The sequence below is a fragment of the Taeniopygia guttata genome, chromosome 31 (genome assembly GCF_048771995.1).
Source record: "Taeniopygia guttata chromosome 31, bTaeGut7.mat, whole genome shotgun sequence".
NCBI lineage: Eukaryota > Metazoa > Chordata > Aves > Passeriformes > Estrildidae > Taeniopygia > Taeniopygia guttata.
The window spans coordinates 2,821,863-2,846,915 of NC_133056.1; the positions used below are offsets into that span (position 1 = coordinate 2,821,863).

The 25,053-nt window shown below is 54.4% G+C and overlaps 1 protein-coding gene and 1 long non-coding RNA gene across 2 annotated transcripts in view; both read left to right on the forward strand.

Annotated features, from left to right (window-relative positions):
- The window catches only part of LOC140681105 (uncharacterized), a 399,832-nt gene that overhangs the window by 162,003 nt on the left and 212,776 nt on the right, over positions 1-25,053 (forward strand). The gene's annotated exons all lie outside the window — the stretch shown is intronic.
- Positions 6,555-7,319, forward strand: LOC140681035 (olfactory receptor 14J1-like). The gene has a single exon (XM_072920193.1). The coding sequence runs from the start codon at positions 6,555-6,557 to the stop codon at positions 7,317-7,319; it is 765 nt and encodes a 254-aa protein (XP_072776294.1).

Consider the following 25,053-nt stretch of genomic DNA (forward strand, 5'->3'; position numbering starts at 1 on the left):
GTCAGCTGTGACAAGGCAGGTCCAAGGACACCCTGGTGACACTGGGGAACCTCATGGAGCCATGGGTCAGTTGGGACAGTGCAGGTCCAAGGACACCCTGGTGACACTGGGGAACCTCATGGCGCCATGGGTCAGTTGGGACAGTGCAGGTCCAAGGACACCCTGGTGACACTGGGGAACCTCATGGGACCATGGGTCAGTTGGGACACTGTGGGGACCTCATGGAATCAGAGGAAACCATTGGGAATCTCCCATGGAACCAAGGGCCCAGGGTGACAATGTGGAGCCCAGAGTGTCATGGAGGAGCCATTGTGACACTGTGTGTCCCCATGGAACCAAGGGAACATGGGACAGGCTGATGCCTTGAGTTTTCGCTTCCATATTTTCCCGATTCTGTCCTGTATCTGTACCTCTGAACTTCATACAGAGTGTCAGCAAGTTCTCTTCACAGTGTAGTCAGACAAAACAATCCTGTTACAGCCCAAGAACCAAGGACACCACTGCAGCTTCAGGCCCAAAAAGTGAAAACAACAGTGAATTGAGGAGAGCAGACTGGGAGGGTGGGGCTGCATAACCTGAAGGTGTAATTGGACAATTAACCCAATATGGAAATGAATCAGAATATAAAAAAAGTGTGGAAACCTGTTGTCCATCCTGGGTGTACCCTCAGCCAGGCCCCTGTACTGCCCAAGGTGAATCCTTTGAAGGCCTTTTTAATAAATCCCCACTTTATTCCTGTAACACTGTCCAGCCTCTGCTCTAGGTGGCCTCTCTAGGCTGGGCCACCTGGGGGCCACCTGACAGGTCCAGCTGACCTTGGCATGTCCAGGGCTGCTGCTCATCTGCCCCTGGAGCACTGGGGCTTGGTGCTCTCCTTCCTGTGGAAAGAACTGTCCTTCTCCTCCAGGTGCCCATGGCCAAAATTTGGATTCCTCCTCTTATTGTGCTTTTATGCAAAGATTGTTCCCAGATAAAATCTGCGAGGACAGACAGGTCTGGCTGCCTTGGCCACCCAGGGGCCACCTCTCGTCTGCCTTTGAAACACTGGGACCCTGTGCTTTTCTTTCTTATGGGAAAAAAGCACCTTTCACATCCAGGCACCCAAGGCCAAAGTTGGGAATCTGCCTCCAGGATTCCCTATATCCAAGGATTTCTCCCAGGTGAAAGCTTCCAGGAGAGACAAGTCTGGCTGGCCTTGGTTTCCAAGAGCTAATTCTTATCTGCCTTTGAAACACTGGGGCTCTGTGCTTTCCTTGCTGATGAAAAGAACTCTTCTTCCTGCCCAGGTGCCCATGGCCAAAACTGAGATTCCACCTTCAAAATTCTGAATATACAAGGATTTCCCCCAGATAAAAGGTGCCAGGAAAAAACAGGTCTGACTCTCTTGGCCTATGGTGACCACCTCTCATCTTCTTCCAAAACACCTGGCTTCACCTGGGCTTTTCTTTCCTATGGGAAAAACCATCCATCTTGACCAGGTGGCCAAAGTTGGGGATCCTCCTCCAGAATTCCCTAGATCCAAAGATTTCTCAGTGATGAAAGCTACCAAGACAAACGGGTCTGACTGGCTCAGCCTCTCAGGAGCCACCTCTCTCCTCCTCTGCCTTTGAAACACTGTGGCTCTGGGCTTTCCTTCCTATGGAAAAGAACCGTCCTTCTTACCAATGCAGAAATGGCCAAAATGTTGGTTCCACCTCCAAAGTTCCTTTATCCAAGGGTTGCTTTCAGACAAAAGCTACCAGGACAGAGAGGTCTGGCTGCCCTTGGCCTCTGATAGCCGCCTTTCATCTGCCCCTGAAACACCGGTGTTCCATGCTTTTCTTCCTGTGTAAAAGAACTGTCCTTCACCTCCAGGCAACCAGGTCCGAAACTGGTATTCCACCTCTGAAATTCCCTATGTCCAAGGACAAAATCTGCCAGCACCATCTGATCTGGCTGCCCTTGGCCTCTGGTGGCTGTGGCTCATCTGCCCCTGGAACATTGGGGCTCGCTTGCTCCCTTCCTATGGAGACCATGGTGATACTGTGAGGACCTGGTGGTACTTTCCCTAAAACAATTGCAATTTGTAAATGTATCTCTCAGAACAATACCTGGCAGCTTTGGCTGGCCTTGTCCTCTAGTGGGCACCTTTCATCTGCCCCTAAAACAGTGGCATTCTATTCCTTCATTCCTGGGGAAAATAGCTGGTCTTCATGTCCAGGAACCACAGCAAAAATAAGAATTGGCCACCAAGCCTGCCTGGGGTCATGGAACCATCTGCAGGCCCCGGGCAGATATTGACTCTTCCAGTGCTTCCATCCTCCCTCCAGTGAGAGAAAAGGACACAGGGCAGGCACACAGAGCAGCTACATGAAGACACCGAGGTCACTGAAGAGGAAGTTGAGTCCCAGATGGGAGGGATGAGGAGATGCTTTGATCTCAGGGCTGAAATCCTCTGCTAAAGCTATAGAGAAGGATGTCATTGATACATCAGACTCTCTTTTTCCCTATAAGGCATTGGAAAATATGGGGAGATGACTTGTTCAGCAAAGGCCTCCATGCTAAAGTAAGGAAATATTGAAGTCGCTTGATGCCATGAGGTGTTTGAACAGACAAAGAGAGCAGAGTGATGAGACCCTGTGCCCTCAGGGAGAGAAGAAGAAGATCTCTATTCCCAGAGATTAGGATGATTTCAGAAAGAGATGAAGAGAACCTTTGCTCTTAAACAGCACATCTTTAAACTAATACCACTTAAATTGACATGTCCCCTAAACACAGCTGTGGGAAAATCTGTGAAAAAATGGGAGAGATTTCACAATTGCAGATTTTTCCTAGTGGCTGCTATTCATGGAAAAGAAAAGCCATGAGATAATTGTTTTCTTGTGGAGAAGTCTCCATAACATTAACAAGAGGAGGTTCTTTCCCTAAGTGAACTGAAGAAAGACTATTCTAGAGGTGGAAAACTGACAGAAAATTTTAGATTTTGTCTCTATACATTGTCAGATTGTATGGAGAAAGGAAGTGTTCTGAAAGTTTTGTTCTGATCCTTATTACTCTGTCTTTTAGTTACTCTTAAGAAACTTTTCTTTATACCATTTAAAAGTTTTGAGCCGACTTTGCCTTTCTTCTAATCCTGTTTCAAGAGCAGGAAATGAGTAAGTATATTCTAGTGTGTGCACTGGTAATTAGACAGCACTGAACCCACCACACTTATTGATATATTGCCCAAGAAATCCCAAAATGGTGAACCAAAACCACTACATAAACTTCCTGATGAACTGCCCCAGACCAGAGGGAAAACAAGGCAGAGCCGTGGTTTGTCAGGAGTTGCCTGAACCTAATGAGCCCCGTGGTGCATTTGGAGCTGAGCCCTGGAACCTCAGGGCCTGAGAGGAGATTGCACAAACCTTTCCAGGAGTCAACGGCAGAAGAAAACCCCAAACTGTCTCAAAGCATTAAAGGGACCTGCTGAGGTCCATCCCCAACACAGGCTCCTCAGGGACTCCATGGAGGAGAGAATTGGAGACTCAAAATGGCACAAAAACCTCTCAGTGTGGAAAGCAAAATCCAAAGTACCTGAAAAAAGTTTAGTATCTCAGAGTATTAATGAGCCCCAGTGAGTGTCAGTACAAAGCTCTCAAGGGACTTGTTAAAGCAGATAATTGGGGCCATGATTGCACAAACCTCTCACAGAGTTTGTATCAAAAGGGAAACACCAAGTACTTTAAAAGTAATGAAGTTCTGGGAGCATGAAGGAGCCCCCAGGGCCATTCCTGACCAAGGCTCCCCAGGGACTCCTTCCAGCAGATCCTTGAGGCCACTGGGATGTGGGCTAGGGGGGGATGCTGAGGACAGGACCAGGGGGTGACAGTGCCCAGCCTGGCTGGGGCTGTGCCAGGAGGCCCCAGGGCCTCAGGACAAGGTGTCTCCTCCCAGCCCTTGGTGGCACAGACCCTGCTGTGCCCCAGGGCACCAAGACTTGGCTTCTCTTTGTCCCCACCTGTAATCAGTGCCTCCAGTTCTCTGCTCTGCCTGGGGCCTGGGGACACTTTCTCAGTCGTGTCCCTCAGTGGGACCCATTAAAAGTCCAAGAAACTTTGGAGTTGGATTCTGACTTGGAGTTCTGGAGAGGTTTCTGCAGCTCCCTCTCAGGGCCTGATGTTCAGGGCCTGAGCACAAAGCCCCAGAGGGTCATTAAAGTCCTTGTGCTGTGTCTGTGCTGCTGAGCTGGGCCGGGCTCCTGGCACAGAGGGTGATCCTGGTAACCAAGCAGAGCTTCAAAAGCACATTTCTCTTGCTGAGCAGCTCTTCTCCCAGCCCAGCAGGGCTGGGGCACTGCCTGCAGCCAGCCCGGGCACAGCACAGAGGCACAGAGAGCTTCAATCAGTCAGGGCTGGGAAGGGCTGAGAAGTGCCTGGGGCAGAATCACTGCCAGCCCTTGGCACAGGAACCTCTGGCTGCAGGACAATGCAGCTGCAGCTCCTGCAGTGATCTCCTAAAGCTGGAACATCCCAATGCCCACAGCCCCTGTGAGTGCATTCTCTGCTCGTCTCCTGTGCAGAGCAGCCAGGGGTGCCCAGGGCTGTCCTGCAGAGCAGGGTCCTGCAGCCCAGGGCGCTGTGCTGGGCCAGGACTCTGCTGCCTGCCAGGGACAGCTCTCAGCCGGCCCTGGAGCTGCTCCCAGCGCTGGCCAGGAGCTGTGGGGGGAAGGAGCCGCCCTGAGCAGGGCAGGTGCTGCTGCTGAGAGGGGCTGGGTGGGGCAGGGCTGCTCCCAGCTCCAGACCAGCCTGGGCACAGCTCCGGAGGGCACTTCCCAAAGAAGGTAAGCCTGGGATTGCTGTAAAGGTCAGGGGCTTTCCTGAGAGTGTTTTCAATTTCCTGCTTGGAGGAGGATGGCAAATTTGGGTCTGTGACAAAAAGATTTTTGCTCTTTATATATTTTTCATCTATTCATAGCTCTGTAAATTGCTATTATAAAGTTATAAATCTATAACCCTTACCTGACTCCATTAAACCCTTAATTAACTCTATTTACCTACTATTATATACTTGAAAAAATTATAATCCTTAATTAACTCTAGTACGTTTCCTTTCCTTTCGCTTATATTTTAGAACAATAAGCTGTCTAAATATATTTTTAAATACTATGTAGTCTTATTATCAGGAGGTGGACCTACAAGAAGAACATTTTGGTTTTTGAATGTGAACAGAGATAACAAAAACTCAGGCAAAGAAGCCCTTGGACCTACTCCAATGGGTTGAGCCAGGGGTGTATAACTGGGGCAACTGAATCTCCTATTGGATGTTCCTGTTAAATATCCTAATTAATCGACCTTAATAAATTGTTTACATCAGGGGCTGGGTATGCTCCATTTCAACTGGGACGCCTGGAAGCTTCCAATAAAGGTCTGATTTTTACTTTACTGTTCTAACACTGTGGCAAGGGAGATGAGAGAAGCAGAACAGGAATTGTAATCCCAGAACGACAGAACATTCTGAGTTGAAAGGGACACACAGGATCATCAAAGGAATGTTTGAACATTTACAGAGTTTCCAGAACTGTGACTTTGGGTGGTCTCTCTGCTGGGAGCCTCCCAAAGGGCCTTCAGCCCCTCCTCAGCCCTGGACAGCAGCAGCATCACCTCTGCAGGGCCCAGCAGGGCTCTCCTGAGCTGCCCTTGCCCAGCTGCACACAGAGCCTGCCCCAGCCAGGGCCCTGCACACAGGCAGGTTTCTGTAGGGCCGGGCCGAGGGCACACAGGGTGGGATGGGCTCTGTGAGCGCTGGCAGGGACAAGGCACCTCTCAGGAGGGGATGTCCAGGCCCAGGGAGATGCTCAGGGAAGGAGAGGGGGCTGAACAGAGCAGTGCTGGGGGAACAAGCCCATCCAGCCCCTCACCTGCCCTCAGCCACAGGGAATCCTTTGCCTCTCACATCTCTCAGTGGCAAACTCTGAGTACAGCAGGAATGCTGGGGATTTCTGACCTCAGAGAGCCAGGAATGGTGTGTGGGTAGGAAATCAATTCCTAAAACTAACTCCTGCTATTTCCCTTAGAAGTGTGAGTGCAGATGGTACCAACCCTTTCTGCAGTAGGATTGATTCCCCTGACAAATCCTGAATATCCAACCTTGTCCCTCTGCCAAATGGCCACAAACCCAGGGAAGCAGGGCAGGGATGGCACCTCGAGAGCCCCCTTAAACAGGCCTGGCTGCTCCTGCCACACTCAGTCAGCACAACTGGAGCTCAGGCAGGGACCTGGGTGAAGGTTTTCCCAGAGCAGGAACAAGGGTGGGTGAGTCCCAGCAGGACAGGCTGCAGGGAATGGCCCAGGTTTGGCTCCAAACAGCCTCTCCTGACTTGTCCCTGTCCTTTCTCCATGAACAGGTGCCCATGTGCAGCCACAGCAAATGTCCAACAGCAGCTCCATCAGCCACTTCCTCCTGCTGGCACTGGCAGACACGCGGCAGCTGCAGCTCCTGCACTTCTGCCTCTTCCTGGGATCTCCCTGGCTGCCCTCCTGGGCAACGGCCTCACCATCAGCGCCGTAGCCTGCGGCCACCACCTGCACACGCCCATGTTCTTCTTCCTGCTCAACCTGGCCCTCAGCGACCTGGGCTCCATCTGCACCACTGTCCCCAAAGCCCTGCACAATTCCCTCTGGGACACCAGCACCATCTCCTACACAGGATGTGCTGCTCAGCTCTATTTTTTTGTCTTTTTCATCTCTGCAGAGTTTTATCTCCTGACCATCATGTGCTACGACCGCTACGTGTCCATCTGCAAACCCCTGCACTATGGGACACTCCTGGGCAGCAGAGCTTGTGCCCACATGGCAGCAGCTGCCTGGGCCAGTGCCTTTCTCAAGGCTCTGCTGCTCACAGCCAATACATTTTCCCTGCCCCTTTGCCATGGCAATGCCGTGGACAAGTTCTTCTGTGAAATCCCCCAGATCCTCAAACTCTCCTGCTCCAAATCCTATCTCAGGGAACTTGGGGTTCTTGTGTTTTCTATATTTTTAGCATTTTGTTGTTTTGTGTTCATAGTTTTCTCCTATGTGCAGATCTTCAGGGCTGTGCTGAGGATCCCCTCTGAGCAGGGACGGCACAAAGCCTTTTCCACCTGCTTCCCTCACCTGGCCGTGGTCTCTCTGTTTATCAGCACTGGTGTATTTACCTACCTAAAGTCCCCCTCAATGTCCTCCCCATCCCTGGATCTGGCCCTGTCAGTTCTGTACTCGGTGGTGCCTCCAGCCCTGAACCCCCTCATCTACAGCCTGAGGAACCAGGAGCTCAAGGCTGCAGTGTGGACACTGATGACTGGATGCTTTCAGGAACATTAAACTGCTGGCCAATTTCTACAAATCTCTTGTAATAAAAGTCATTTTGATACTTTTTTGGTTTCATTTTGGAGTTTCTTTTTTTTTGTTTTACATTTTAATGTTTTCCACATTAGAAAGGTCATTGTGCCATTTCTCATTTTGTTTCTCTCCACCTTCCCTGTGCCCACAGACTCTGTCAATGAGGGGCTGCACTCTCGGTGGCTTTCAAGGAACTAAAGGATCTCCCAGCAGTTTTCTGCAGAGATGCCCTTTTGTTGCCTTCTCTGGAGCTGCAGCAGCAATGTCTGTGTGCAGAGCTGGGGGCAGATCAGTGCTGGCACAGCAGCTCTGGTCCTGCTGGCCACACCATTCCTGATCCAGGCCAGGAGCCATTGGCCTTCTTGGCCACCTGGGCACACGACTGGCTCATGTCCAGCCTGCTGTCCATCAGTCCCTGCAGGTCCCTTTCTGCCTGGCTGCTGTCCAGCCCCTCTGTCCCCAGCCTGTAGCGCTGCAGGGGTTGTTGTGGCCAAAGTGCAGGACCCGGCACTTGGACTTGTTAAACCTCACCTTGTTGGATTTGGTCCCTGGATCCAGCCGGTCCAGGGCCCTGTGCAGAGCCCTCCTACCCTCCAGCAGATCAACAGTCACACCCAGCTTGGTGTCATCTGCAAAGATGTCCTTGTTTCCATGGCTCCCCTCAGTGTCACAAATTCCCTTTGGTTACACCAGGCCCTGCACTGTCACACTGGTCTCCTTGGTTCCATGGGGCCCCAAAATGTGACAATGGACTCCTTGGTTCCATGGGGCTTCACAGTGTCACAATGTTCTCATTGGTGCCGCAGTTTCACAGTGGCCCCTCGGTTCCATGGGGCCCCAGGGTGTCACAAAGGCCCCATGGTCACATGAGGTCCCACACTGTCACAATGCTCTCTGTGCTTTCACAAGCCCCCTCAGTGTCACAATGGACTCCTTGTTTCCATGAGGCCACACAGTGTCACAAGGGCCTTCCAGATTCCTGGAGGCCCCAGAGTGTCACAGTGGCCCCTTGGTTACACAAGGTCCTGCAGTGTCACAATGTCCCCTTGTGGGCCCTGGACTCTCCCAGTGCTCTCCTTGGTTTCTCAGTGTCACAGTGGTGAAACCCCTCGGTTACACGATGCCCCGCAGTGTCACAATGGCCTCTGTGGTTCCACCAGGACCCAGTGTCACGGGGACTCCCTGGTTCCATTGGGCCCCAGAGCACCACAATGGAGCCCTGGTTCTATGGGCCTGCACAGTGTCACCATGGTCCTCTTAGTTCCACCAGGCCCTGCAGTGTCACAACGGCCCCAGAGTGTCCCAATCATCACAGAATGACAGAATCAAATAGGCTGAAAAAGACCTTTGGGATCATCAGGTCCAACCAATGCCCTAATACTGCCTTGTCACCCAGAAATGCCACTGAATGCCACTGGAGAGGGACAGTGACTCTGCCACCTCCCCCCTGGCCTGCCCATTCCAGTGCCCACTCACCCTTTCTGTGAAGAACTTCTTCCTCTTGTCCAGCCTAAACCTCCCCTGGTGCAGCTGAAGGCTGTGTCTTCTTGTCCTGCCCTCCAGCAGATCCACACTCACACCCAGCTTGGTGTCACCTGCAAATTTGGGGATGGTGGGCTCGATCCCCTCCCCCAGATCATCGGTGAAGATGTTAAACAGGACTGGGCCCAACACAGATCCCTGGGGACAGCACCAGGGACTGGACACCAGCTGGGTGCAGCACCATCCCCACCCCTCTCTGGGCCCAGCCTCCAGCCAGCTCTTCCATCTCCCAGCCAGGAGGGAACCTGCCCAAGCCGTGGGCTGCAGCTTTTCCAGGGAATGCTGTCACAGACAGTGTCCAAGGCTTTGCTGAAGTCCAGATGGACACATCCACAGCCTTTCCCACATCCACAGGTGGGTCACCTGGTTATAAAAGGAGATCAGGGTGCTCAGGCAGGACCTGCCCCTCTTAAATCCACGCTGGCTGGCTCTGACCCCTCGGCCATCCTGTGGGTGCCCTGTGGTGGCACTCAAGGTGATCTGTTCCATAACCTTGCCGGGCACCGAGGTCAGGCTGACAGGCCTGGAGTTCCCCAGATCCTCCTTCCAGCCCTTCCTCGGGATGGGCTCACACTGGCACCTCCAGTGCTCTGGGACCTCCCTGGTGAGCCAGGACTGATGGTAAATGATGGGGAGCAGCTTGGGGAGCTCATCCACCAGCTCCCTCATGCCCCTAGGATGGATCCCATCCCATCCCATCCACCTGTGAGCATCCGAGTGGCTCAGCAGGTCACCAGCTGCTTCCTCCTGGATTACAGGGGGCTGTTCTGCTCCCTGTGCCCATCTACCAGCTAAGGAGAACTCTTGTACTAAGGACAACCTGTCCATATATTGAAAATTGATACAAACAAGGAGTTAAGTAGCTCAACGTTTTCTTTATCTTTAGTTACTGTATTTTCCACTGCACCCAATAAAGAGTAGAGGTTCTCCTTATCCCATGTTTTGCTATGAATTTATTCATACAACATCCTTAAACTCTTGCTAATTTGACTGACCTTCTATCCAAAGTTAATGCACCTTCTTCCTTCCCCCGAGTTCCCACAAAAGCTCCATGGGCAGCCAGGACAGTCATTTTCCTCACCACCTCATCTTTTGCCACACTGGGAAAGGCTGCTCCTTCCCCTTTAAGATCACTGTCTTGAACTGTGTCCATCCTTCCTGGACCCCATGGTTTTTAAGGGCTGTTTCCCATTAAAAAATCAGTCCCTGATTCAGTACCCCCCACATCTGTGTCCCAAATAGGCCAAAGTCTGCTCTTCCTCATTACAGTGTGGAAGTTCTGTTGCTGCCCCTCCTTCTTTCACAGAACATTGAAAACTTGATTATTTCACGGTCTCTGTGCCCCAGGCAGCCTCTGACCCCCACATCTGCCACCAGCCCTTCTCTGTTTGTGAACAGCAGGAGACAGAGCTTTCCTTGGGAGTGCAGTGTTACCAAAAATTCGGTAAAACAGAAAACTCCTTAACACCAGTGCAGCATTAAGAAGCAGCATTCTTTATTCAGCTGGATGCACAGGGGATAGCTCCTCCCAAAGCCGAGCATGCTGAGTGCAGGAAAGTTTCTGTTCATATTCTGTATTTTGCACACATATTCATTGATTGTTCTGGACTAAACACACATCTGATAATCATTTCCCCAGAATCATTAACATATTTCCCCTCTCCTTTACCCATGTGTTCTTCTGTCCTGGGGGTCTCTCTGGTGGTCCCTGGTGGTCGTGGACCCCAATGTTCCCGTGGGCCTGGCTGAGCTGGCAGGACACTGAGGCTGGTGAACTTCCAGTTCCCCTTCTCCCACAATGGGCACTGTGTGGTTTCCATGGGCCTGGGGTTTTGGAGAACAAGCTCCAGGCGTCAGCTCACCTGTGGAGACAATTTTTCATCTGCTAACCTGAGGTCACATCTATGACTTTACATGAGTGATCTATGACAGATCCATGGTAATGACATCATAGGGTAGTTGATGTGAGCAGGGAAGCCCAGAGCAGGGAAGGCTGAGGGGCTCCTCATGCCAGCCCGGCAGTGCCAGCGAGGAGGGGATGGAGAACACAGAGCCAGGCTCTTCACCACGGGGTCTGTTGGAAGACAAAAGCCAATGGGTGGAAGGGGAAAGAGGGGAGATCAGCCAGGCCAGGAGGAGATGAAATGAGTCAGGCTGTTTTATCATTTCCTCAACTCCAAAAGCAGCCTGACCTCCCTTCTCCATCCACCACTGACAGCTTTGCAAATCAGGAATTGTTTGAGCTGTTTTTCCCCCACTCCAGGATGAGAATCCTGATACAAAAACTTAATTGTGTTTATACCTATCACAGAACCATGTTTGTCCTAAATTAATTTTAGTATGGAAATCACTTGTAGATGGTGGACTCACCAGACACTGCTGGGACATTGCACATAACTCAGGGAATAGCAATTGTTATTAAAGAGTGATAGTTATTAAATTGTGTCCTGTTCAATTATGGTCTGTTGGCCATGAAGAGAAACTTTCTGTGCCTCTGAGTCTCACCAGTTCCTGACCCCCAAAGGACACAAACCTGATGAGTTGTGGTTCCCACTCCAGTGGTGGCACTTGGAGCTCCCTCCATCCCCAGAGCAGAGCTCCCTTGTCCCAGAAAGTCCCTGGCAATGCAGGGATGAAGGAAACAGGACAGGCTGGGGGATCAGGGCCAGGGCACGGCCAGGGATTTGGGGTGGCTGTGAGCCCAGGGCAGGACCCGGCCCTTGGCCTTGGTGAACCTCATCCCATTGTCCTGGGCCCATGGCTCCAGCCTGTCCAGATCCCTCTGCAGAGCTTCCTGCCCTCCAGCACAGCCACACTCCCACCCAGCCTGGGCTCACCTGGAACTGCCTGAGGGTGCCCTCGATGGCCTCGTCCAGACCAGCAATAAAGAGATTTGACTGACCTGGCCCCAGTGCTGAGCCCTGGGGACACCCCTGGATGTGACTCCATTCCTCAGCTGCTCCATTCCCAGAGCAGCCGGGCCTGAGCAGAGCTGTGGGGCCAGAGCCGGCTGGGCTGTGCTGGGGAGAGGCCCTTGGTGCTGCCCAGAGCTCAGGGCAGCTGGCAGAGCTTGCAGGGAGCTGGGCTGGGCTGGCAGAGCCTGGCACAGAAACCATCAGTGTCCATCTCAGCCTGGCTGAGCGGGCAGGGGCAGGAAGATCATCCAAGGTCCACAAGTTCTCTGTGTGGGAGCTGAGCTGGTGACCCCCTGAGCCCTCCCAAGTGCTGGGGCTGCACCTCCAGCTCCAGAGAAGATGTGACAGATGGGAGCAGAGACAAATAATTCCTGGTGGACACTTTCTTGGGTTTGCTTATACAGGTGACCTGGATCCATATGTAGACGAGGAGTTTTGTGTCAGATAACACTGTGGGAGTGATAAGAATAATATTTTTTAACTAAAAATTATATTTCACGCATAATGCACAATGAAAAAAAAATACACATAGGATCAAATGAGCATCTGAATTTTTCAGAGGATGAGAGACTCATTGATGTTCCAGCTGCCAAACCCGCTCAAATACTTTCCTCAGAGCTTCCTTGAGATGAGAGGTGACCACCAGAGGCCAAGGCCAGCCGGAGCTGTCTGTCCTGGCAGATTTTGTGTGAGATTACCCTTGCATATAGGGAATTTTTCAGGGGGAGTATAAATTTTGGCTGTGGACACCTGGAAACATGGATGGTTCTTTTCCATAGGAAGGAAAGAACAGAGCCCCACTTCTCCAGGGGCTGATGAGATGCAGCCCTCGATGTTCCAAGATCAGCTGGACCTGTCAGGTGGCCCCTGGGATGCCAAGCCAGCCAGACCTGTTCCATGTTCCCTTGGTTTCATGGCACTCTGCAGTGTCCCAATGTTCTGCTTGCTTCTGAAGTGTGGCCCCTTCCTTCCATGAGGCCCCGCAGGGTGACAATGGCCCTTGGGTTCCACAAGGCCCCACAGTGTCACAATGGTCTCCACAGAAAGGAAAGCACAGAGCCCCTGTGTTTCAGGATCTGATGAATTCTGCAGTCACCAGAGGCCAAGGCCAGACAGACCTGTCTGACCTGGCAGGTTTGTCTGTGACCAACCTTTGGATATTTGGAATTGTGAATGTTGAATCCCAATTTCAGCTTTTTGTGCCTGGAAGAGAAGGCCAGTTCTTTTCCATAGGAGGGGAAGCATGGATCCCCTGTGTTTGGAAGGCAGGTGAGAGCCCCCCCTAAGGAGGCCAAGGCCAGCCAGACCTGTCTGTCATGGCAGCTTTTGTGTAGGAGCAATCTTTGACTATCGGACTTCTGGGGCTGGAATCCCAATTTTGGCCATGGACACCTGGCTGAAAGAAGGAGATGGATGAAGGATGAAGAAGAAAGACGATTGTTTTTCATAGGAAGGAAAGGGCAGAGCCCCAGTGTTGCAGGGCAGAATGGGGAGACCACCAGAGGCCAAGGCCAGCCAGAGCAGTCTGTCCTGGCAGCTTTTGTCTGGGAGAAACCCTTGCATATAGGGAATTTTGGAGGAAAAGTACCAATTTTGGCCATGGTTGCCTGTGCAGGAGGGATGGTTCTGTTCCACAGGAACGAAAGCACAGAGCCTCAGTGTTTGAAGGCAGGTGAGAGCCAGCTCTCAGGAAGACAAGGTCAAATAGACTTATTGGTAATGGCAGCTTTTGTTTAGGAGCAATCCCTGGATATTGGGAATTTTGGAGGGGGAATCCCATTTTGGCCATGGATGCTTAGTTGAGAAGGGCAGTTCTTTTCCATTGGAAGGAAAGCCCAGAGCCCCAGGGCTCTGTTTCAGGGGAACATGAGAAGAAACCCTCAACATGCCAAGGGCAGTTGGACAAGCCAGGCCAAGCCAACCAGACCTGCTTCCTCTTCCCTTTTATCCATGGGGCCCTGCAGGGTCACACCGGCCCCTTGTTTCCATGGGGCCTTGCAGTGTCACATTGGTGCTGTCATATTGGATCCTTGGTTCCATGATGCCCAGATGTGTCACGCTGGCCTCTTGTTTCCATGGGGCTCCATAGTGTCACAATGGTCCCTTGCTTCCATGAGGCCTTGCGGGGTCACAGGGGTCTCCTTGGTGCCACAGGATCCATGGTGCCCTTGGTTCCATGGGGACTCCCAATGTCAGAAGGGTCTGCTTGTTTCCATGGGGCCCTGCAGATCCCCTTGATTCAACAAGGCCCCAAAGTGTCAGAATGGCCTCCAGTATTCCAATAGGCCCCACAATGTCACAATGGACCTTTGGTTCCGTGGGGTCCCACACTGTTCCATGAATCCTTAGTTCCATGGGGCCCTGTAGCTCCTTGGTTCCATGGTGCCACACAGTGTGACAACTGCCCTTGGCCTGCCAACACTCCATAGTGTCACAATGGCCCCTCGGTTCAATGAGGCCTTGTGGTGTCACAATGGTTCAGTGAGGCCTTTAGTGTCACAAGAGTGTCCATGATTCCGTAAGTGTTGGAACCCTGGATGCTGAGAATTTTAAACTTGCTGTGCTGAAAGGCAGAGACTTACAAGAGAACACTGCGTTTGACCTGAGGCTGTGGAGAAGGCTTCCAAAATTGATTAATAGCACTGGGGATACAGGTGCGTAGTTGGTTAGAGGTGTATACTACCACAGGGTGGAAAACTTAGAGTTTGGGGTTTTAGAACATAGTAATAAATATGAAGCATATGGAGGTTTTAGGGTGGAGACAGGTTCTTCTTATTTACCTTCTTCTTACCTCCTTCTTCATGGGTTTGGGTGATATTTTGTGACTGGACAGAAAATCCTGCATTGCAGGCTTCAAGGGATCAGTTATTGGGTTAAAAGGGAAAATAATTTTGTAAGGACGCAGGAGCCTCCAGGACGGTTTGGATGGATTCAAACGAGAGATCTCTGTTGGTTGCTCTTAGAATATAAGGTTTATTAGGGATGGTGAAAGGTCCTGCCTGGAGCTGCCAGACGAAGCACGTGGCAGGGCCTGAGGTGATGGGGGAGAGGAGAGACAAAGGGAAGAGAGGGTGCTCTAGGAGAGCAGGGATTCCACGAGGGGGAAGATCTAAGAGAGGGGAAGTCCCAAGAGGGCGTCTGGCCTGCCAGAAATGCCTCCGCTGTGCTCTCCAAGATGCACAGGGAGAGCCAGTGAGCAGGACATTTGGGAGGCAATGCTTCCAAGCCTTTGCTGAGGCCAGGCACACACCAAGATCAGCCAAGACTCTCCACCACACTGCCTGGCCCACCCAGCCCAGCTCTGTGCTGGCCCTGGGCCACAGCAGCTTCCACCAAGCAAGGGCAAATGCATGTAGCCAAGAGTAGAAACACAGCAGGCAGGGAAGATGTGAAAAGTGTGTGCGTAAAGGCCTTTTAATTCACAGCTCCAACAGAGAGCTTTGGGGCTCACAGCTGGACAGAGATGGTTCTGCTCACCCCTCTGTCCAAAGCGGGGGAATCACACCTTGCTGCAGGTGCTTGGGTTGGTCCTGCAGGTCCAGGTGGATGCCAAACCTGCTCTTCACAGCCTTCTCCCTTGCCCTGCCCCTCTGCCAAGCGCAACATGCCTGAAGGACTGAAAAGACCCCAGAGAGCCAAAGGGGAACACTTGCAGCTGCTCACTGGGAGCTCCCTGGGAAGCACTGTCCTTGAGAAGCAAGCCCCTGTCCTCCAAAGGCATTTCCCCAAATGTGTAGCTTTCCTGGGGAACACCAACACACCCTTAGGAAACGCTGGCAAAGCTGAAGGACTTCAGGTCCTCTGAGGACAGGCACTCCAGCTGTAGCTCGTATTCCCCCAAGTGCCTTTCCAGGTGGAGGTTCTGAGGTGCATCCCCAGGCCCTCTACAAACACAAGCTGCTCAGTGCCTCTTCACCTGCCTCAACTCCAGCCTGTGGTCATGGCAGAAAAACCAGGCTGTTCCCAGCCAGAGCCCAGAGCCCTGCTCCCGCAGGACGCTCTTGCCAGCACCTTCCAGGCCTCTCTGCTGTGCACACAGCGCTTTTCATGCCCGCTCCCAACAGGCTCTGGAAGGCAGAGCACAGCCTGGCTGCCTCTGCCACCAGCACAGCCCAAACACAGGCGGAGGAAGAAGCAGCAGGGGCTGTTTTGCGGCCATGCCCAAGAGAGACTGGAAGGGTGCCCTCCCTCTGCTCTCACTTGCTTGGCTTTCTGACTGGCTCTGAGCCTGGAGCTGCCATTCCTCACTTGTGGGCACCAGAACCACAGCCGGGATCCCGGCACTGCCTGACAGCGCTCCGGGCACTGGCAGGGTCGCGCGTCCCAGTCTGGGGCACCGCGCTGCTGCTTCCTTTGCCCTCAGGCACACCCAAAGCTCCCTGCTAAGCCCGGATGGTGGCTGGTTCTGCCCTCTCCCTGATCCTGTGCAGGGATGGAGCACAGCTGAGCTTTCAGGAAGCTATTCCTGAAAACTTCCAGCATTCCAAGCTCCTTTGCCCTCCGTGGAAGCTTGCCATGGAATCCCTCACAGCTGGCTTCAGAGCATACTCAGCTTGGCTCTTCCAAATTCCAGGGGCTCCAGGCTGCTCAGCAAGATCTGCAACTCCACAGGGTTGTGGAACTGCACCTTCAGCACAGGCACCTCTCCAGCCTGATCTGCCCTCGTTCCTCTGTGTGTGTGCACTGAACACGGCGTGGAAGAGAACAGCAGCAGGGGCCTGTGTGTCCCAGGGCCCGGGATTTGCGCCGCTTCAGTTCCACAGAGATGCAGGTAAGGGGGAGAAACCAAACTGTTTTTTAATGGAAGGGAAAGGGAAGGGATGAGATGGGGGCCAAAAAAAGGGAATGGGCAGCGTTTGAGGGCTGGAGGGAGGGAGCTGTCAACAGGGAGGGGGAAGGCAGCAGCTATGGGAGCTTGCAGCAGGCACAGCTGTGGCCAGCATCAGGTGTGCCTGGAGCTCCAGTGACATTGAGTCCTGCTGCTCTCTTCACTGTCTCCTGGTACTCTGCTTGGGACCCTGGTTCTCTGAATCCAGCAGATGACCTTAGTTCTGCACATCTTTGTCCAAAAAATGCCTGAATTTCCAGCTTAGTGGAGGATGGGCTGTAATCTTCACTTTTGGCTTCAAGGGCTGGAAGACAGATAAACTACCACAGTGAGAGACCAGGGGCTGTGTGACATCACAGAGATCTGTGTAACATCACAGGGGCTGTGTGACATCACAGAGAGCTTTGTGACATCACAGAGAGCTTTGTGACATCACAGATCCTGTGTGACATCACAGATCCTGTGTGACATCACAGAAACATCCATGTGACATCACAGAGTGCTGTGTGACATCACAGGGGCTGCATGACATCACAGAGAGCTGTGTGACATCACAGAGAGCTGTGTGAGATCACAGGTCCAGTGTGACATCACAGAGACATCTGTGTGACATCACAGAGACGTCTGTGTGACATCACAGAGAGCTGTGTGACATCAGAGATCCTGTGTGACATCACAGAACCTGTGTGACATCACAGAGAGTGGTGTGACATCACAGGTCCTGTGTGACATCACAGAGACGTCCGTGTGACATCACAGATCCTGTGTGACATCAAAGAGATGTCTCTGTGACATCACAAGTGCTCTGTGTGACATCACAGGGGCTGTGTGACATCACAGATACTGTGTGACATCACTAAAAGCTGTGTGACATCACAGAGAGCTGTGTGACATCACAGATATGTCTGTGTGACATCACAGAGAGCTTTTTGAGATCACAGAGATGTTTGTGACATCACAGGAGGTTGTGTGATGTCACAGAGATGTCAGTGTGACATTACAGAGAGCTGTGTGACAGCACAGAGATAACAGTGTGACATTACAGAGGTAACTGTGTGACATCAGAGAGCTGTCTGTGTGACATCACAGAGAGCTGTGTGACAGCACAGAGATAACAGTGTGACATCACAGAGGGCTGTATAATCTTGCACCTTCTGGAAGATGGAGTATCGCCCACTCTGTATTGCCCGGAGCACATGCAATGTTTGAAGTGCCAGCTCTGACATGGCACTACTGACATCCTCTGTCGGGCATTCAAGGGCTGCAAGAGAGAGGAACAGAGCCACGGTCAGATCCCGACTCTGCGGGGAGCCGAGGGGAGCCCCCCCTGCCAGGGCCATCCCAGCCGGCTCTTGCCATGGCCGGGAGGGATCAGGGACCAAGGGGATCAGCCCGAAGCTGCTGGCCACGCATCCCCCACGTGTCCCTGAAATCTCTGTGTGCTCTACCTAGGAGAGCAGAGCTCTCCGCAGCCGGGGCAGGGCTTGCAGCTCGCCCCGGCAGCCCCCGCTGGCAGCCCGCTGCCCTGTCTCACCATTGCAGATCAGCTGGAGCTTTTCCTGCTGTCCCCTCAAGCTCCTCCCGGCCATCCCTGGGAACACAGAGCCTGTCAGGCCCAGCGGCACAGCTCCCTGCCAGCGGCGCTGCCAGCCCTGTGCCCACACGCCCTCCTGGCCCGGCTCGTGGCTCACCCATGAACCTGACGGCGCCTCTCGCAGGGGCTCCTGTGGGCTCTGCAGGTAGGGCAGGGCCCGGCGCAGGTGCTCGGCCACGCTGCTGCTGTCCTCTGCCAGCTGCAGAGAGCGGCAGGAGGGAAGGGTTGGCCCCGCAGCCCCGCCGGGCCGGGGCTCCATGGGCACCCGGCTCGGGCCGCAGGAGCCTGGAGCAGAGCCCGCGCGGCCTCGGGCTGCAGCAGCGGGCAGGGGCACAGCTGCCAGCCCGCACACCGAGCACCGCGCTCAGGGGGCTTCTCCAGGCTGGGGCTGCGGCTTCCCGGCCCTCCTTACCAGGCACTCGGTGAACTTCCACAGCTCCTGGTTCTTCACCAGCTTTTCAAGATCCCTCCTCTTCAGGAACTCAGACTCACAAAGCAGCGTTTCCTGAGAAGCCTGGAGAGCAGCAGAGACGCGGAGATGGCCCCACAGCCCAGGGCGCAGGACCCGTCCCTGTGCCAAGGCCTGGAGGAGGCTGCAGCCTGCAAGGTGCCAGGGCAGGAGGCAGCCCAGCCCCTGCCAGGGAACAGCAGCAGCTGCCGAGTCCTCACCTCTGCCACTCGCTGGTTCTCATCATGGCAGTGGAAGGAGAGTGGCAGCAGGCTCTGGTGCACGTGTGTCTTCAGAGCCTCTTTTTCTTTTTCCTGTGGAAAAGTCATCAATGTTCAGAAGAGGAGTATGGAGAGCAGCTGCACTTGGCTATTGTCCTGTATGAAGGGAAGAAAAAGAGACCTCAGCATTGGCTGCACGGGGCTCAGCTTGGTGCAGGCCTGCAAATCTGCAGGGCACAAAGTGTCTGGGCAGCAGCCAGTGGCCGTGGCTGGGGGCAGTGAGCCTTACGTGGTCAAGGAGTGGCAGGAGCGCCTCAACCAGCTGCAGTGTGATGGGGCTGGGTGTCAGCATGTCCTTGTCCAAGATGATACAGCTGAGGAGCATGGCTGTCATGCTAACTATCTCTCCATCTGCATCCCACAGGAGCTCCACAAGACTTTCAGTCAGGCTCCACATTTTTTCTCTCTGTGAGGAACACAAGTTTGTGAAATGCCATCCAGCTGCTGCAGGGCCTAGAGGCCAAAGGGCTGTTCCAAAGCACTTGGGCAGCTGAAGCGGGAGGCAGGAGAGCTGGGAGCAGCTGGCCCAGTGCCCAAAGCCCAGCCAAGCCCAAGTGACTGCATTCCTGAGCGCAGCCTCTGCCCCTGCCCCTTCTCACCATTGAGGGATCCTTGATGAGCTCGAGAAGGGCCCTGAGCACCAGGTGACCCCTCTCCTTGCACTCGCTCCTCAGGTGCCTTGACAAGATTTGCAGGACTCTGTCAGCACCGCGTTCACTCAATTCCAGGCACTCGAGGACCTGAAAGGCACAGGGCAGTGACAGGGGACCGGCCGGCAGGAGCCCAGAACCGCACAGGGCCGGGCCCAGGCAGCAGCACAGGGCGCGGGCTCCGTCCCAGGCACTGCGGCCAAGAGAGGGCAGAGAGCCGGGAGGCAGCTGAGCGAGGCAGCGCTGGCCTTCAGGCTCACCTCCACAAGGAACGCCAGGGAGGGCAGCTCCCAGCGTGGCTCCTGTGTGCTGAGCAGCCGGAGCAGGTAGCGAGCAATCCGAGAGCACAAGGGGATGGAGACACAGGACATCTCCCTGGCAGGAGACAAAGTAACCAAGACTGTGGGCCAGGGGGACAAACCTCTCCCAGGACTGACTCACAGAGGTCTGGTCTTTCCCCAGCATCCTGCAAGGGCCCCTGGGCTATTTGGGAGGCGGCTCCTTGTGGGCACCCTCTTCTCCCAGCCTTTTTCAGTCTGCTTGGCTGTCCCTCAGTGACAAGGCCCTCTGGCCCATGACCACAGGGACTGTGTGGGGCACCCCAGGCACAGAGCACAAATATCAGAGGCAGCAGTGTGAAGGGGGTCTCACCTGGCCAGCAGACCCACGGCACAGGGGTGGGTGTCAGCACAGAGCAGTGTGTCCCAGCCACACTTGCGTTCCATTGCCATCACCACATCCTCGTGCTGCATTTGGCAGAGCAGGGACTTCAGGGTCCGCACTGCAAACCTGTGTGCAGAGCAAAGCCCAGGTCACACTGGGAGCACTGGTTCCTGCCCAGGGATTTTGCAAGGACAGGAGGACAGGCATGGAGCACCTGCTGGGGTTGGAGGCAAGGCCGTGTTGCTGCTGGAATCCCTCCCAGAAGGTATCGATCTGCTCTGGCATATCCAGAGTGCTGAAGAACAGTTGGAAGAGCAGATGGACAAACAGGCGGGGGAAATACACGGTCACCATCTGTGGGACACAGGGCAGCTGGAGGATCTTCCACATCACCACAGTTGCCTGCAAAGGACAAAGCCCCTCGAGACAGCGCTCAGTGCCGAGGTGTCCGTGTGGCAGGGCCCGAGCACGGGAGGGAGAGGCCGGAGAGACGCAGGGGGAGCACCGGGTCTGGTGGCCCTGAAGCTGTCCCGAGGCCAGGTTTCAGCCCAGCACCTGAGGCTGGGAGACGCCGTGGGGGAGGGAGGATGGAGAGCTGCTGGAGGGGTGGCCTTGGGGCCAGCAAAGGCAGAAACTCACAGCCAGGGCAAGGACAGCCGTGTGGTCCCCATCGGAGGTGCACGTGCTGTGCTCTGGCCAGCTCCCCAGCACATCGAGGAGTACGAGCATGGCCGGCTCTGCAGTCCTGGGCGAGCACATGATGCTCTTCCACATGGCCAAAGCAGCTCTGTGGGGTCAGAGCTCTGTCTCAGAGGGGTCTGGGACACAGCAGCGTGGCCTGGGCGGCAGTGGGGAGCTGAGCTGCTCTGCCAGCCCTGCCTCTGCCCACTGCCCCTCACTGGCAGCACGCAGGCAGCCCAGCCCTGTGGGGACTGGCCCCTGAGGGGCAGGGGGGAAGCATGGCAGCACGCTGGGGGGCTGGCAGGGGCCAGGGCTTGCCAAGGGAACAGCCAGAGGGCCCTGGAATTCTCTGTTGGTCAGACACCTGGGACAGGCTGTACAGGGTGAAGGGCTGCTGAGCCTTGTGGACACGTGGGCCCCGTACCTGTCACACACTGGAGCCACACGCAGGAGAGCCATCACCACGTCTCAGGGCTGTGCCTCTGTCAGATCCAGAAGGGGCCTGTACAGATTGTACTCAGGAAACTCATTGGCCACGAGGATGTACCTCATCATGGCAGGCACCTGGAGAAGGCAGGGGAGACTTGGAAAGCTGCCAGAGGAAGGAATGTGCCCAGCTGCCCCAGAGAAGTGCTTCCCTTGCCACCACACTGCCATGGCCTCAAAGGCTTCCAGGGAGCAGCAGGTGTGGCTTGGGAGGCCAAGCAATTGCTGGGAGGAGAAAAGCCAGGCCACAGGCTGCTTACTTGCTTTGGGCTGGAAGGACCCTCCTGCAGAAGCAAATCCAGCAGGGCAGCACTTGGTCTTGGGCTCTGACCACAGCACCCGTGACGCTGCTCTCTTCCCCCCGAGTCCTCTTCGTGAATTTGCAAACCGTCTGTAGCAGAAGGGCAAGAAGCCCGGGATGTTGCATGGAGTGCTCCGAGCACAGTGCTGGGCTGAGCAGTGCCAGCAGGCCCAGCCCAGGTGGGGATGGCTGCAGGGACCTGCGCTGTTCTGCGGAAGCGGCCACGGGTGCGTTCCTGCTCTCGTGTGCGCTGCACGGCTGCACCTGGCAAAGAGCGAGCGCAGCCCGAGCTGAGGGGCTGCGGGAGAGGCCGGAGAACACAGCCCAGCCCTGCGCTGCCCAGGCAGGGACAGCCCCGCGCCGCCCCAGGGCATGGAGCACGGCTGTGGGGTGTCTGCCCGGCCCCTATTCCATCCTGTCCATGGGCATGGCCCCAGGGGATGGGATGGGATGGGATGGGATGGGATGGGATGGGATGGGATGGGATGGGATGGGATGGGATGGGATGGGGCCAAGCTGGCTGAAGGCACCAGCCCTGTGGCCCAGCTCTGCCACTCACCCCTCTGTGGTGGCTGGAACTGCTCCACCTCTTCAGGCTGCTGTGCTGGGGCAGCTCCAGGACCTTCTTTCTCCTCCTTCCCCCAGGCCAGCTTGGGCACGCTCGCAGGTCTCTTCTCTACGTCACTGCCTGGATTCATGGCTACTTGCAGAAGGTGAAAAGGAAAAGGTCTGAGTCAGCAAGTGCTGCAGTTATGCCTTGAGGGCACCTGCAAGAGTGAAGTCTTGGCAAGGCTACAGAACAGCAAGTCCTGCACTCTGGTCTTGGGGGCTCCAGCCACAAGGACAGGAGACTCCTGTCAAGGACAGTGCAAAGCAAATGCCACGGTCTGCCCTCGAGGGCAGCTGCAGAAGAGATGCCTCGGGAAGGCCAGGGGTCACCAAGTGCTCTGGTCTGGCCACGAGGTCACGTGCAGGAGTAATACCTCGGGAAAGCTCTGGGTCAGCAAGGAACATGTGCGCTGTGAGAGGGCTCCTCACAGCACCGTTCTCTCTGTCCTGTATCGTCGCGTGCACCAAGCACTGTGGAGTGGCCTTGTCACTGCCAACACCTTTGCCACAGTGTGTCACAAAGGGCCCTTGGATACCCTGTCCCGTTCCATTCCAAGGTGACCATGCTGCACCATGTCACAAAGGGCCCTTGGATACCCTGTCCCGTTCCATTCCACGGTGACCATGCTGCACCGTGTCACAAAGGGTCCTTGGATACCCTGTCCCATTACATTCCACGGTGACCATGCTGCACCATGTCACAAAGGGCCCTTGGATACCCTGTCCCGTTCCATTCCACGGTGACCATGCTGCACCGTGTCACAAAGGGCCCTTGGATACCCTGTCCCATTCCATTCCACGGTGACCATGCTGCACCGTGTCACAAAGGGCCCTTGGATACCCTGTCCCGTTCCATTCCATGGTGACCATGCTGCACCGTGTCACAAAGGGCCCTCGCACACTCTGCCACCTGCCCTGGGGCCACCCCCAGCCCCCCAGAGTGGCCCAGGTTGGAAGGAATGCCTTGCCCCAGGTGTGTCAGACAGCCCAACAGGATCTTTAGGAACGGCTCAGACCATCAGCAAACGCTGCCCTGCTCTGCGGGCTCAGAGCAGCAGGAGCCCCCGCAGCTGCCGACGCAGCCGCGGCGGGAAGGGCACGGGGCCCTGCACAGAAGCTGGCACGGCCTCCTCGGGACACGTCCCACATGGTGGCCATCCTAAGCACGGCCGTGTGACACAGACCAGGAACGTGTGGGCCAGGGCAGGAATGCTGCTCTGAGCCTGGGGCCCGGGGAGCGCTGACATCAGCCGCTGAGGCACAGTCCCCACCGAAGCAGAGTTCCCACGAGCCCTGGCAGCCCCGGTGCCCGTCTGCTGCCCCAGAAACCTGTGCCCCAAAAGGGCTTCTCTGCCAGAGGGCAGCCAAAGCTGGTGTGTGTTGCAGCATTTTTCAGAGAAAGAGGACATGAGTTATGAGAGTTGAGCTACTCCAGTCTAGGCCTCAGATTTGGGCCTTGTGAGGCCTTCAAGCCTCTGATGCAGTTAGAAATTCAGAGCTTGGGGCGCAGATAGAAATAGTATTAAGGTGTGACGTGGACCACTGGGCTGTCTGGGTGTGAATTAGTATACGTTTATAGTGTAAGCCACTTTAAGGAAAAGGTAAACAATGTAAACCTACCAATCAGAGTGCCTTTGTTTCTGTAAACTATGTAGAAGCTTATATAAACTACCATCTTATCTCGAATAAATGGAGAACATTTGATTAACCACATTGGTTCATATCAGTGTTTGTCTTGTCCAGTTTCCCATTTTCCTGAGATTCCCTGGCTTTTGGTGTGCATTTGGGGCTGTGCTCCGTCCTACAGGGGCTGTTGGTAGCAGCACCTGGAGCAACTGGTGGCAACACTTGGTGCGTGTCAGATGTTGTTGCTCCTTCCCGGAATGATTTTTTCACGGAAGGGATTAGCAGCAGCACAGAAACACCAACAGCTACTCAACTTCACAGGACAAAGAGAATCCACCGAAACACTGTCATGTTTTCTTGTGCTTTTGTGTCTTTCTTGCACTCTGAAAGACAAAGAATTGGCCCAAGCCCTGCTATTCAAATCTCCAGCTGCTGTGTGTCTTCCTGTGGCAGCTCACGTGCAAACACAACTGGCTGCCTGCTCAGCTCGGCACTGGACGGCCACAAACAGGGAGGGCCCTGGTGAACATCTCTTTGGTCTGGTGGGGCAGCGAGGGCACAGGAGACAAAGACTGCTCCTCCCGAGTTCATGGGGCAATAGAGAGATTTTATTTCCCACGCCCCCCCTTACACAGGGCATTTGAAAGACCAGGCCTGGAAGCTCTCATTGGTTTGAGCTCCACGCCCCTTCAGGTTCTGGCCCGTGAGGTGCCTGCAGTTTTGGGAGATATTTGATTGGTCAAGACCCCTGTCAATCATGGTAACATCTCACCTTTCTTTATAAAATTCTGTGTATTGTTCTCTGTCACCCATCTGCAAGGGCCCTTTGCAAACATGGTGACAGAGGACAGCGTGCATCTAATTTACACTGGAGCTGCAGCGTTCCCCTCCAGGAACTGTTAGGGGAGAACTCAGGCCACAGGCATAATGATTCTCAGTTACAAATTGAACTTATCTCTAAAAGCAGAAAGCTATTTAACCCTGAGCCCATTTAACCGTCAGAGAAAAATCCAATTTTAAAAAACAACCTTTAAGCACTTGATCCCTTGGAGAAAAACCGAACTCCCAGAAAACAGTCTGTAAACAGAAAAA

Bases quoted from the DNA above. Each gene is read 5' to 3' on its own strand.
- LOC140681035 (XM_072920193.1), top strand. From the start codon at position 6,555: ATGTTCTTCTTCCTGCTCAACCTGGCCCTCAGCGACCTGGGCTCCATC.